General features: G+C 43.4%; 1 protein-coding gene across 3 annotated transcripts in view; it reads right to left on the minus strand.

The window, feature by feature from the left end:
* Positions 1–15,317, minus strand: part of RMDN2 (regulator of microtubule dynamics 2) — a 516,997-nt gene that overhangs the window by 315,549 nt on the left and 186,131 nt on the right. For all 3 annotated transcript variants that reach the window (XM_069234474.1, XM_069234475.1, XM_069234476.1), the window contains one exon: positions 14,304–14,364. In XM_069234474.1, the coding sequence (XP_069090575.1) occupies positions 14,304–14,364 (61 nt within the window). The remainder of the gene's footprint in view (positions 1–14,303; positions 14,365–15,317) is intronic.

The raw sequence follows: 15,317 nt of genomic DNA on the forward strand, positions 1-15,317 counted from the left end.
GTTGGGGTGTTTTCCTTCTTGATGAGGACTCCTTGGCCTGAAAATTGTGGGTCGAACACCTGTAGCCCCATTTTATGGCATGGAGCTCCGGGATATTGATATATTGAAATGGAGCTTCTTTTCTTCATCTGACCAGAGACCTCTGGTCAACAGTTTTTGCATGTGAGCTCCACAGCACTCCATGAATGCATCCATTGTGAGCACCACTCTGTCCAATGAAGGATGGGATGGCAGTCCCACACTGAGATTTGTTGGGAAAATAAAAGGGCCTGTTTCAGGCTTCGTGTAAAGTGGACTGTGGCATACTTTGTGCCATGAACGTGTCTCCACTGGCTGTTCTATTTTTGCTGGATGGGCCTCATCAAGAGCTAGAAAAAGGGTATAAGACCTATGCAGGGCGACATAAGACACAGCAGAGATTTGTACAGTGGCCGGCTGCTCGACAGAGAACATTTTTGACATAGATTGAAGGCCTATCAATCTATCTGGTGAAAGAAAAGCCTTTCCCCATAGTGTCCAGTATCACTCCCAAGAACTTGAAGCTTTGTCTGTGATTCCACAGCGGGCTTGTTAGTGTACAGTCCTAGCATGTGAAACAAAGAGATGGAATTAATTAAAGAAGCCTTCGGCTTTTCCCTTGATGAGCCAGTCATCCAAGCACAGGTACTTTAAATGACCCTGCCATCCGAGGAATGCATCAACCGGTGTTGGGCAATTGGTAAATATACATGGTGCTAATGTGAGGCCCAATGAAGTGAAATTCTGAGGTATTTCCTGTGCCTTCTGTGTATTGGGCTGTGTAAATATGCATTCTGAAGATCCAGGGACATCACATAATGATTTCTCTGGACCATTAAAAGGGCTTTTGGGGCATCACCATGTGAAAGATTTACTTTTTCAGGAACACCTTCAGCTCCCTGAGGTGCAGAATAGGTCTCTACTGTCTGGTCTTCTTCTTTCACAGAGTGAATCTGGAATACATTTCCTAATTTCTCAGGGATTTCAGGCCTGTCCCAATTGCGCCTTTGAAAAGGGATAGGATAATTTACTGTTGCACCTCCATCAAGTGAAGATGATTTTCCTTCCTGGGTGGAGAGACAGAAGGGTTCTGTAGAAATTTCAGTGTATGACCACCTGAGTGTACAATCTACAGCACCCATCTGTCCAATGTTATGGATTTCCTTATGAGGGCAAAAAGGGAAATTTCCCCTCATATCTGTTGAGACTGACTGCTTGGTGGTGGTAGTGGAGGGGGGCTGGGGGGGCATCTGTGATGAGTCATGCTCGTTTTTAGTTGCCCTGGAAGCACATTTACGAGGCCTTCCTCTTTCCCCTAGAATATTTGCCATATCCTTCTCTTTGGTTTCCTTTGGATGCATAGCTGTCATTGAATTTAGTATGCTTCAGGAGATAATATGGTGGGGCTTCACTTCTGTACAGACTGAAGCTTCCCCCACAGGCCTGCAATCTTCATGAGCGCCAAAAAGTTGTTACGCCAAGATGACAGTGCTGGAAGGCATCCACAGATTTAGCTGTATCCATAGCTGTTTTAATATTCTGCAAGGCATCATATGCTTTCCAAACAGTGTGACCCCAACAAACAGCACATTCAATGTTTTTGCTGGGACTTCCGGACAGAAAGTTGTAGATCTCGGCCATCCTTGTCTTAATAAGTGTGCTCCGGCCAGCTGGAGAAAGCCTGCATTTTAAACATCCATTGCAGCATCAAAGATTGCAGATGATGTTGTTGCATCTCTCTGATGATGGTTTTAGCAGTCTCCCCTCTTATCCTCCAGTTTGAGGTCGATTAGTGGTGAGATGTCATGCCTCATCGGGCGACCTTAATGGCCCAAAACTGCGAAGGCATTTGCGGCCTTGATTGATGTTGCCACCATCGAACCAACTCTACAGCCCAAATTATCTATGCAACTGCAGTCCTTACCAGAGGGTGGAGATGATGGCATGACCGGGTTCTGTGATTTTCTCTCAGTCGCAGACATGGTAACAGAGCCTGGTTTGGGATGGCCCATAAGGCTGACAGGGCCCGATTCTGTGGCTCGGTACGTCTTTTCTAAACAGGGCACCACTGCTGAAACTGTGGCTGGTGCTTTCATCAATTTTAGGCCTTCAGACCAAACAAAGTCCACCAAGGTATTTGTGAGAATTTTTTAGCCGTTCTATTCATCAGTGCATGGAAAGGGGCTATGTAGTCCAGAGATGAGTCACCTTCCTTCGGTATGATATAATCATCTCACTTTTCATTTCCTCTACCATCTAATAGATTGCCCTCTCCTCCAAATCAAAATACGATGAGTCCTTGTCACCCATATCCTAAGGAGTTGGAAGGACCAGTGGTGAAGTGACCACCCTTTGAGGCTAGTCCCTTGGAGGAGGAGTTGCAGGAGAAGGGGAAGTTGGCAGCAGAGGTCGTAGCGGAGGTGGTGGTGCAGATGAAGGCAGAGGCAGAGTGGACATAGGTTGTCCAACAGGCTGCTGAGGAAACTGTCTTTGAAAGGTGTCATCAGTTGTAAGGTTGGTAAAGATGCAACAGGCACCTGAATGATCTCAGAGTCTGTATAGCAACAACAAGGTGGCTAGGATTGAGGATGGTTATCAGTTAAAAATGTCTGTGGCTGATAGTCATACTACTGGTAAAGATTCCCTTCATCGAAGGCATCTCCCCTAGTCTCAGGGACGTAACAGACACCCAATAGTGTAGGCCTATAAGTAGTCTCAGAGGCATCCTGGCCCCCGAAATCCAGTTCCAATTTAGAATTCAAAATTTGGGTGTGAAGTTTTGCTGTCACTATAATCGGAGAAAAAGGACTTGTGTAGAGAAGATACATTCACCACTGAGCTGTCAGTATAAAGCAGGAGAATGCGCAAAACATGCTGCTTGTACACACGGCTTGTCACAGAAAAGATCCACCAGAAAACGGCATCCTGGAGAAAAGATGAAATTTCAATAAAAAAAGAGTGCATACAAAGTAGGGGTGTGGAATTTGTATATAATACCTTCATGTCCTAGGGACGGGATGTTTCAGAAATCTACCAGTCTGGTAAAAAAATCCACTTGTCACTTTTGGTGCCATGCAGTAAAGTGACCAATTGTGGCAGCTTACATAGTATGTAAGAGCTCTGATAGGTGCCTATAGGATTATGTTACAGCTCAGCCCAGGTTCTGGAATCAAACAAGGCTATGATTTTGCCTTTTTTACCTACATTTACTAACAGGGGTTGGAAGTAGGAAGGAAGTGTTAGTTCCAGGGCTGGAATACCCAATGAGTCTGTGTAAACCATAAACCAACATATTTAAGAATAATCACCAACATCTCTTAAATATGTTCCCACACAGGGAAAGGTTGAAAATTCACTTCTGACAAGGGGGATAAGTAAAACGTTTTCTAGAAAGGATTGTAAGGAAAGTCAATTTGTAATTGGTGAACCGATTTTCACATGAGGAAATATATACATGTATATTTGCTCACATGAAAACAGATTTCTTAAATCCACACTATTGCAAGGGTGTGCACTTTTGAGCGCACCTTTGTGTTTTTCTTTCTTTTTTTGTAGAATCGGGTCCCTATTTTATTTTCATGTTGCCCATAATGTTACCTATATTGGTTTTACACTCATTCTCCATTATTAATCTTTTTTTTATATTGGCTTGTATCAAACATATTTTACTAGATGTTGCCTCGGTGACAGTTTATTTTAAGTTGTTGAGTAGTTTAACAGAACAGTTCTTTTTCAAACTGCAAATATTTTCTGTACGTTTGATTTTGAAAGTAAACTCTCACCATCTTGCCTTCATTCTTATGCATGTACGTACACATAATCATTGAGCATTCTAGGAGCATTACACATAGCCTCAAATGTTACATTTTGCGGACATGTATACACATGTTTACATTGGAACCACTGTCCGTAACGAAAGCTGAGTTAACAGCTCACTGCATTTTCTAAGAGTGCTTGTGTTTAAACCTTTAGTACTAATGAATCTCATACGTTAGCCTGATCAACTTATACGTTTGGATTCAAATCTTGACTTTAGTGACAGACAATCCTTCAATACACCCATACTGAGGTGCTGTAAACTGGCAGCTAACGTGCTCCAGAGGGTTGGACCTACTTGTCAAGTGGACACGAAAACTTGATGTCCCTTAACCACAAACAATAAGTCCTGGGCATCCAGAAATAGATTTCCCCACCCCTGCATATTATCCAGTCATGAGGAATGGGAAGCACTGTATGACTGGGTAGGCTTCTGATGCTAGGACCAGTTGACCAAAAGGCCTAGGTGTGATCTCACTCTGACTAGCCAGCACACAAAAATCAATAAACTAAAACATAGCTCAAGTGTCTAAGAACCCACATTCACCTCCACATTATCTGCTATTTACAGATATGCCTTCTCCATTCAAGCATTTTACTGCAAATAAGCAACTGGCCATGTGTAATCACATGGAGGCCGCAAACCACAGTATATCCTCCCAATGATACAGTGGAAACAAACAATCACTTCTTTTCAATAAGTGTTGTCTAACTTAATTCTATTAACTAGGCTTTCTTTTATATACAATAGCGAAAGGGCCCTCAAAGTGATGTGATTAGTAAGTTTCCTTTTTGGAAATGTAGGTGCTCGATTGGTCAAACTGTGCACTATTCTAAAATCACTGCTTTGATAACTTAATTCCGTTTAATGTTATGAGTCTCCATTCTATCTAAATATTGCGTCTCTCAAGGTTCACAGCTCAATACAGACTCCAATCCCGACCTTGTAGGGAATGCTGTTGGTTTTAACATAGGACTCATGCCTACACTCTCTGTTCATCATTTGCATGTACAATATAACATGCACGGACAGCACATGCAATACATTGAATTTACCATGTGGTATTTCCCTAACCCCAGAAATACAGAATAGCAAATATTTAGATTAGTTTTGACCTGCCCTAATAGTTCTGATTAGAGAACTGAAATCACCCACTGTATTTCACAGCTTCTAAAGAGCTGCCCAGATGGTGGTTTTCAGTCACAACCACTCTGGTGACATAGAGATGTACCTGTCTTCAATACCCAGTGGAACCTGTTGGCTGCTCCAGCTCCGCTGTCAACAAGCGTTGAGGAAATCTACATCAACAGTGGCCAACAAAATTCACTTTTGTGGTTGGCTTATTAAGTGTGTTTATGAGGTTGGGGGTATCCTGTTTTCAACCACACCATTTATAGAGACAGATCCCAGAGCTGCGCCAGGTGCCGCGTGCCAGTAGCAAACTTTACACACACAATATGGCACTGCCCAAAAAAACGGTCTACTAAGAAGAAACATTGCACTTCATTAAACACAGGTTGAGAGTTCCAACATACGATTAAGCAGTGCGTCCTGGGCCTCCTTCCAGATAACCCAAAGAGGAAACGGAGTAGGCATTTTGCGATGTTAGGGCTTACAGTGGCCAAATGGCAGACTGCGGTAGGCTGGTTGAGTGTAAAGCCCCTGCAGTTGGGCAGGAGAAGGGACATGTAGGAATGGGCTGGCACCGAGAAGGCCCATATGAAGAGATCCCGTAGGGACGAGAGGGTGGCAGATGATTAGTTATCTGAACTACTAGGACTCAGGCATTAGTGGAGTCAACGGAAGAAGACCAGACCGAGAAGATCACATAATTGCTAAACAGAAAAAGGAGGTTGAGAGAGGACAGCAAGGGGGACAAACAAAACCCAGAGGCATTCCAGGGTATAAGAGAGGAAAAAGAATGCTTGACAGTTCCTACCGCTGTATTTCATATATTTTGGCTGCTAAGTGATTCGAAGCTGAGGGGGAATGGGTGGGGGTATGTATGATGGACATTTTATTCACTGTATGTAGTGATGCTAACAATGTTGGCTGTAGGGTTGTTGTGTTATGGTGCTTATTTCCTCCGATTCTATTAGGAATGGACTCAACAGAACTGCAACACATATCAGTTGTCTTGATGATCACTGTAAGTTGCCTAATGCGGTGAAGCGGAGTGTCATACTGGAGGCCACAGAGTTAGGTCCTGGGAATGTATCCTGAATTGTTATGAGTAGAAATGATGGGTCTGTATAATGAGCAATGCTATTGTCGCAACATGTTCATTGCTGTTGTTCATTTGAAATGTTAATAAAGAAATTTAAAAAAAGATAAACATTTGATTGTGATGGAACTGGGAACTGGGACCAGTGGTAGCCCCTTTAAGGAAACCTGATGGTTGGTTATGATGCAAAGATCATGATGGATGGAAAGGATATTCCTATCAGTTTTCACCCCTTGGATTTAGGGCAAAGCAGTTAGAAAACTTCAGATCACTATTTTTCATCTTCCCATGTGTTGACCACTTTTAATCAGGATTACATCTTTAGTTCTAGGTCGATACATTTTACAAAAACATTAGAGACTCAAGCACGCATGTTCCTATACCCATGTATGTGTCAAGTTGTGGGGCTTTACTACTGTGCTATTATGTGCACGTAACGGGTGGGGAGATGCAGGCATAGTTTGCCTTGTGAGTTTTGAGGAATTCACAAGCTCTTCTCTGACTCTTTCCCATCGTGTAAATAATGGTCAGATGTTTGCTCCAGAAAACAGTTGTAAAATCTGTGACTGGCACGGCTTTACTACAGTACTACTGGCAATGTATGTGAATTGCTAAAATTAGTAAATCTGTACCCTTTTTAGGAGTACTATGATCAGTGAAGATTTGCTACTTTTTTGTTTTGGGTCCACTGCTCTGAGTCACAAAGCATTTTGCACAGCTGATTTGGGCTAGTTGTATAGGTTTGCAAATGCATAATCCCAATCCTGATTTTCCAAAACCATGATTGTTGGAATTTTACATTAGTAAGGTGCACCTAAAAATGCGGAAATTCCATCAGTATAGCAGAATCACTGCAAGGGTCCTGGATTACTGATTTACTGCAGGGAGTGCGGATGTGGCCATTTCTGAGTGGACCACTTTGAAAAAGTAGGCAAACACCCATTACTCCTACTGCTGTGAGTATTGATTGTCCCTTGCCGGTAGTTTTCCATCCTGAAACACATGCCCACTTGTAACTTTCAAAGGTAAGCCCAAATATGTTTCCAGAGTCAGACTGTTATGAGTGCAAGCCCTATTTATTTCAATGAATAAAATGACTTTCTCGAAAGGAAAACATGATTCTGAAATGAAGAAAACAGAAGTTAACATTATGTAGAGAAAAAAACAAATTTACTGGATACTCTCACATGTAGAATTTTTACCTGGTGGGAATTTTGCACTGGAGTGTGCTATGAAATTTACAATTGCTATGAGTTACCTTTTCAATCCTATCCACACGTCAGAAATGTACTCCAAAATTAGGAGTGATTCTACATGAACAAAAATGTTACTTTTTCACTCAGGAAATTTTAAATCAGGCCTCCAAACATAGTGAGCTTCTCATCCTGTCTTTGGCATTATGGAGGCAGTCTTAACTTCAGAACAGAAGATGCGTTTTCTAGTATATGCTTCACACCTATGATGAAGATTTTTGTGCATTTTCAAGGTAAACAGTATTTAACATTTGGTAAAAAGACATTCAAAGAATCATTTTTTTCAACCTTGGCATTTGTGTCCATATTTTTAGAGATTAGAGCCATTAATCTAGAAACTGAGTTCTTTAAATTGGCTTTTTTATTATTATTTAAAGTTCGCACAAATCATTTCCCCTCCACTACACTTCTCACATCCTGCCATTGGGCGACATTTCACAGTTTAAAATTATTGTTTTGGAAGGTTATCCTCAAACTCCCACTGTATATTTCCATTGTTCCCCTCCATTTCTTTTCTCCCTGTGCCTTCTCCTCCCTCCCTCACGTTGTTTTCAAAATTAGTTTAGTACCCGCTAGTCAGTGCTTATCTGTTTTTTTACACTCTTCTTGTGTCCCTCCCTCTCCTGGGCTTATACCTCCACTTAAACCCAAAACCACAACACACCCTTTGTCGCCTCTCCAGTTTTTTCTGCTTCAATACTAAAAATGTATACTCTAACTATAATTTGTTATTGTGTCCCAATTTAGTGTTTTAAAAATGTGGTCGTTTTTTAAATCCATTAATATTAATTTATTTGTAATTGCTAGTAGTTTTTTATTTCAATTTAACCAAAATGTCCTTTTGTTATTTTTTTTCAATGAATGAGTTGTCGTTTTTTGGGCTCTCACAAAAGGGATACTAATATTTGTTTCTGCGAATTTACAGGACACATTTGGGATACTGAAAGTCCCAAATGAGTTGCTTCATCAAACAGAGAAATAGGAAAGAAGATCGAGTTTCTTGAGGACACAAAACTCTTGGTGACTGGCAGTACCATTGTCACGTAAGCAATGGGGCATTTTATTTCTTTTAATGGATGGTATTATCATCATTCTGGTGTAAGGTACCTCCCACTTGCAAATAAGTAGAACAAATGATGAATACGTGCTTGAAAAATAAATACACCACTCTGTAACTTGTAATTTGTTTCAAACAGGTTTGTTAAGCAGTCCAATGCATGTGAAAATTATAGAGCCATCTTTGAGGTTTAAAATGTATTTAAATATGTAGGTAGATTCCTACTCTCTAATCCTGAACTAGAGCAGCGCTTTAAATGGACAAACCTCCTTCCACATTGCTCTACATGTTATGATTGTAAACCTTCAGGAAAATAAATTTAAAAACGGATTTGAATGGTACTCATTTAACTGTTTTGGTGGCAGATGGTGTTCTGTGCAAGTAGTTACCTCCACAGAGTCTTCTGGTTCCAGCAATAATCAATATTTTTACATGACTACTCAACTATACTAAATTATTACAAGAGTGTTTTCAGGAGAGTAGCTATATAATTTGCTTATAGCAGGTGTCACAGAGATTTTTATAATGAAATTAGAGTTAACAGTTAAGGTAAAAAGTACTGGGTAGTGGCAGATTACTCTGGAAAAGCCCTCAAATACTGCACATGCAAAACACGCTCATCAGGATATGAGGTAGCATAACCTTCATTTCAGAAGTCCTGAGAATGTATAACTAAAACATTGCACTGTGAAAAAAATGCATTTACAGCATTCTATCCCTTCTATAAACTCAATGGAACAAAGTGTATTTGTTCTGATCGCAACTTTTGTGCTTGGACAAATTGTGGAGGAAAATTCATTTCATGCACTTTTTGATGAGTTGCCTAAAAATAATAAATTGAGAGAATAAATGTTCTTCATTGATCAAATGCAAAATAGAATAAGTTTAGAGCAAAATCAGTCTGCTTGCATTTTTATTACATGGTCAGCAAAAAGCGGGCAAAAAAACTTTGTTCTAAAGTTTGAAAAAGATGTTCAAATTGGCCTTCTCCAGAACTAAATCTATCGATACACAGCCCCTCAATCCATACCTTGCCAGCAGAGACATAGAACCTCATTAAGACTTTGGCTGTCAAGACCGCCAAAATCGCAGGCACATAAAGACCACCAGTGCTGTCGGTCTTAAGACTGCCACATTACGACTGCCTTCAGATTCCACCGACCCGTAATACGGCGTGGCAGTGTCCTGATGGTGGGGTGCTGCCGGCGGTGGAAACGCCGGGACCCAACCCCTCCCGGACGACCTCCTCAACGGACGAGGTAGGTGATCGTCCAACAGGGGAGGGGATGGAGGGGTGTGTGTGCGAGTGCATGTGTGTCGTGAACGTGGGGGGGAGGTCGGTGGGTGTCTCCTGGTGAATGCGGATGGATGGGTTGAGTGCGTGTGTGCAAGGGGGGAATGAATGGGTCTATGCGGTAGGAAAGGGGCGTGAATGTGGGTATGCGCTGGGGGAGTGAATGCATGTGCGTCAGTGGCGTTTGTGTACGTATGTCAGTGTGAATGGGTGTGTGTCGCATTTGAGTGGGGGTTTGTTTGGGTGTAGAAGTGTGTGAGTGCATGCGTGCAGGTATGTGGAAGTTTGTGCAAGTGTATCCTGGAGACAGGAATGCTTATTCCTGTCGACAGGATGCAAGACCGCCATCTTTTCCTGGCAGTGTGACCGGCAGAAAAATGCTGGCAGTCTCGCGCATCGTAATACAGCTAGCGGTATTATGGCGTTCGCCAGCCTGGAGGTGCTCACCTCCAGGCTGGCAGACTGCTGAAAAGCGGCGGGACGGGCAGAATATCAGCAGTTTGGCTTCAGCCAAACCGCCAAACTCAGAATGTGGCGGTCTTGACCACCACGCCTATCTGCAGTGAGACTGCCACCGTGAGTCGTAATGAGGGCCTTGTGCCATCCGAAGACACCGCCAACTCATCCAACTCGCCAAAAGAACCGCCTTCAAAGACCGAATCCACAACAACGCACACAGTCACAAGGAGGTCTTCAACGTCGTGAAGTAACTCTCTAACCCCAGCTCCAATGTCAACGACATCCTGCCAATCCAAGACCTCTGCGACTCCCTAGCCTCCTACTTCCACCGCAAGATTGCAGACATCCACGACAGCTTCAGCACCCAGACTACCACGGCAACCAGCAATACCACAGATTCACCTCCGACCAACCTCCTGCTCTCCTGGACCCATGTCAATGTCAACGAAACCATCGAAATCATGAACACCATCCACTCCGGCTCTCCATCTGACCCCTGCCCTCACCACATCCTCAACAAAGCAAGCTCCGTCATCGTACCCCAGCTACGGAATATCATCAGCAGCTCCTTCGAGTCTGCCACCATCCCGGAAAGCTGGAAACACGCTGAGATCAATGCCCTCCTCAAAAAACCCAAGGCAGACCCAAAGGATCGCAAGAACTTCCGGCCTATCTCCCTACTCCCCTTCCCGGCAAAAGTCATCGAGAATACAGTCAACAGACAACTAACCCGCTTCCTAGAGGAGAACCGCACCCTGGACCCTTCCCAATCCAGATTCCACAGCAACCACAGGACCGAAACTTTCCTCATTGCGGGCACCGATTACATCAGAACCATACTGGACAGCGGTGAAACCGCGGCCCTCATCCTCCTGGACCTCTCGGCCACGTTCGGCACCGTCTGCCACCACACCCTACGCTCACGCCGCAGCAATGCTAGAATCCACAAAAGAGCCCTGGACTGGGTCACCCTGTTTATCACCGGCAGAACCCAGAGAGTCCGCCTCCTCCCATTCCACTCGGATGCCACCGAAATCATCTGCGGCGTACCCCAGGGTTCGTCTCTCAGCCCGACCCTCTTCAACGTTTACATGGCCCCACTTGCTAACATCGCCCGATCCCACAACCTCCACATCATCTCATACGCTGACGACACCCAGCTGATCCTCCCCCTCACCAAGGACTCCGCCAAGACCTACCTCCACGAAGGAATGAAGGCCATAACGAATGGATGAAGAGCAGTTCCCTCAAACTCAATTCGGACAAGACGGAAGTCCTTATCTTCGGCTGCACCCCCTCCGCATGGGATGACTTCTGGTGGCCGGCTACTCTCGGAACCGCTCCGACTCCCCCCGACCACGCACGCAACATAGGATTCATCTTGGACCCCTCACTATCCATGGTCCAGCAAGTCAACAGCATCTCCTCCTCCTGCTTCAACACCCTTCGCATGCTCTGAAAGGTATACAAATGGATACCCACCGAAACCAGAAGAACAGTCACCCAAGCAGCAAACTGGACTACGGCAATGCCCTCTACGCAGGAACCACGGGCAAACTCCAGAAGAGGCTGCAACACATCCAGAACGCCTCTGCACGCCTCATCCTGGACATCCCCCGCCACTGCCACATCACAGACCACCTGAAAAACCTGCACTGGCTCCCAGTTAACAAGAGAATCACCTTCAAACTCTTCACCCACGCTCACAAAGCACTGCACAACACCGGACCAGAATACCTCAACAGACGACTCTCCTTCTACACCCGACCCAGAATCTCCGCTCCGCTGACCTCGGCCTCACATAAGTCCCACGCGTCAGCAGAATTACAACCAGCGGTAGATCATTTTCACACCTCGCCGCCAAAACGTGGAACACTCTTCCCATCCACCTGCGCCAGACCAAAGACCTCCTTACCTTCAGGAAACTTCTCAAGAACTGGCTGTTCGTGGGGTAGCATCGCCTCCCCCCCACCTTTTCCACCTCCCCTCCTCAGCGCCTTGAGACCCTCACGGTGAGTAGTGCACTTTACAAATCCCTGACTGATTGATTAATTACTGTCTGACTTCAATCCACTGGCAGCCAAACTCACTTCTGGAATTTCCAGTAGAAATAAAGTCTCCAAAGTATACAGATCACACATTTTACATGCATCTGCCACCTTTCACTTCTCCCACAAGCCTGGGAAGGAGATCTAGGCCACACAGAGGATACAGACTAGCAAAGTGCCCTTAGAGCACCTCAGGAGGCTGCCCAATAATCGAAATTAAAATACTTACACAGAACCTTCTATGCTAGGCAGGTCTGTGGCGCATGCATAGAGATTCAGCTCCTAAAAGATGCCACACCGGGGAGGGAGGTTTCTTTCATCTGCTCTGAAGCTGTAGAATTATACAGGCCTTCGGGGAAACAGTGGAATGAGTGCTTTTGTGGTACTAGAATGTCATGTTACCCTCCTCTCACACACTGTGTTATTGAAAACCCTAGAAGAAATGGGTCTCACTAGATATGAGAAGTTCTTTCTAGGGTTGGGGACAGCACTTGCAAAAGGGGTTACTGCACAATGACAGAGACAGGACAAGCCTCCCAGTTAAGTGGAATTCTGGCTTAAATTTATCTGCAGCGTTCTGAAAGCACCTATGTCCGAGGCACCTTGATAACAACAAAACAGTAAGATATGGGGGAAGCCTTCACAATATAGAGACTTTGTGGATAATGTCATCCATACTCTGTAACATCAAATCTGTAAAGACAGAAATATGTGTCTGAGTATTTCGGTCAGCTGCTATTATGTTGCCTCGAGCGCCTCAAGAGTCTTGCGATTATGTCTTCGTTAGTTTACGTTTTTCCTTAAAATCTAATAAAATATGTTATAAAAAGAAAGAAAAGACATTTGATGACTGTTATTTCTTTGTTAAAATCACCATCACACATCTTAAATGATAAAGAAGCAAAAGGTGTATTATCTATGTTTTACAATGTTTTTATAGCCAACCTTCTCCGATTGAGCCCTCGTTGAAAAACAGTCTATGTTGTGGATTGTAACGAAATCTGTTTGCTAAATACCATATCACAAAAACAGAACGACTGCACAGTTTTATTATGCAATATGGTCCCTAGCTCTCTTCAAATGAACTTTGCAACTTGTGTTTCTGTTGGTACAAATGAACCTTTATGCATTTAAAGGCACTATCGAATGAAGGCCCAAAAATTAAAGCCACCTTGATGGAAGACATCTTCCAGCTTTCACAAGTAGAACCACATACCAATGATCTTTACATTTCTAAACATCTCTTCACTGTGAAGAGGAATTCCAAAGGTTCGCACTGAAAAAGGTAAAACTGCAATATGCTTGCATAACTCCGCTCACTCTAGTCCAGTGGTTCCCAACCTTTTGACTTTAGTGGACCCCCACTTTATGGGTACTGGAACCCAGGGCCCCCACTGAACCATTATTGGAATCTGGAGACACTCTAGTGAGTCATTACTGAAAGCAGGGGGCCTAATCTATTAATATTATTACATTTTCTAAGCAGCCGCAGACCACCTGAGGAGGCTTTGCGGACCCCCTCGGGTCCCCTGACCACAGGCTGAGAACCACTGCTCTAGTCTGCAAGCTTACATTAAAAAATTAATATTGAGGCTTTATATCTCCCAGGTACAAAACTGGGCTGTAGGCAGAACAAGTGTACTGTGGACTGCATGCTGCCTGCTACCACAATAAGTTCTGATATATCCTTGCACAATGCAGCCAGTTAGTCACACAGAAAAAATGATATTTGGTCTTTTCTAACCAAGCAGCCAGTCATATTTGTCGGGTATACAATAAAAATTGATAACAATAGCACAAGGATACGCTGGTAAACTCGTATCAACTTCAACAGAATCAGATTCCCACAAATCACAATGATCATCTTCTGCAGCAATTAACAAAATTATCCACTGAGAGAAAGAGCACATTTAGCAATATTAGAGTTTTTCAGCAGTTAGTGCCTTCTTTTACCTGCTGAATGTTGCTGGCAATTTAACAGGAAATTACGGCAACGGGTGTACTACAAAACAACACAGACTGTGGTGCCTTCTTTAGAGACTCTGGATATCCTGTAATCAATGTTAATATGGTCCAACATTTGGAGATCATCAGAAAACATCAACATATCCACTGCTGAGCACTAACACTTACCACTGGTGACAATCTGCACTTAGGGGATCCAGTTCAATGGCTTTTTCGGCTATTACCTTTCCTGCAACATAATTTGGTATAAATTAATTTAATGGAAGGGCTCATTCTCAAAGCAGGTCAGAAGAAAATAAAGGAGTAACACAGTATTTTTGTATGCATTCCAATATTGATCACTCTTGGTTGCCAGACACTTCTGGCCTTCAGAGATTTCTGGGTCCTGAAGGAGATACCAGACTTCAAAAAGTGATTGGTCATATGTCTTGTGTTTCTACTTTTCAATTGTTTCTCTTTTCTAGTGTCTATCACTTGCCTTTTAGGCAGTTAAACAGGAGTAACTGACTCTGGACTGCTGTGACAAACTAGACTAATATCATTAAAATGGCTCTCGAATGCCATGGGTAACAGAAACAAAAATTGACGGAACCTCTAGGTTTGGCTTTTGTATAGTGCATGGATACAGAGACATGCCATACACATACATACATGAAAACATGGAGCAGTGCAGATTTCCACATATATATATGCAGGCGGCTTTGTGCTTAGACAAGCAGAAATATAGGTACATGTGATCATGGAGGCAACCATGTACATACAGCACAGATAGAGTCCCATGCATGTAGGTGCCCATTCAGTCAATGGGTGTTGGTGTGTCTATGTGTGGGGTGAGAGGGGTGAACATGGCGGGATTAGTGACTATTTGCAGTGCAACATTTAGCTAAGGAACTGATGGAAGCAATTAAGTCAAGCTCTATCTCACAACAGAAAATAATGTGACTTGCTGAGTTGTAGCTATCTCAATATGTTTGGGGTCCTTTTCACCTCATAGTGTTCCTGCTATCCAAGCCCTAGTGTAGCTCACAGGAAGGCTTCAGACAACCTGAGTGCTCTTTAAGGACGGGTAGTTTGCATGAGCTTGCAGCACTGCAGTTAAGTCAGACTTAGCCACACATTACAAAATGTGACCAGTATTCTTTTAGTATGTATACAATGTAGGTGTATGTATGTATGTGTATG

The sequence above is a fragment of the Pleurodeles waltl genome, chromosome 5, assembly GCF_031143425.1.
Source record: "Pleurodeles waltl isolate 20211129_DDA chromosome 5, aPleWal1.hap1.20221129, whole genome shotgun sequence".
Lineage (NCBI taxonomy): Eukaryota > Metazoa > Chordata > Amphibia > Caudata > Salamandridae > Pleurodeles > Pleurodeles waltl.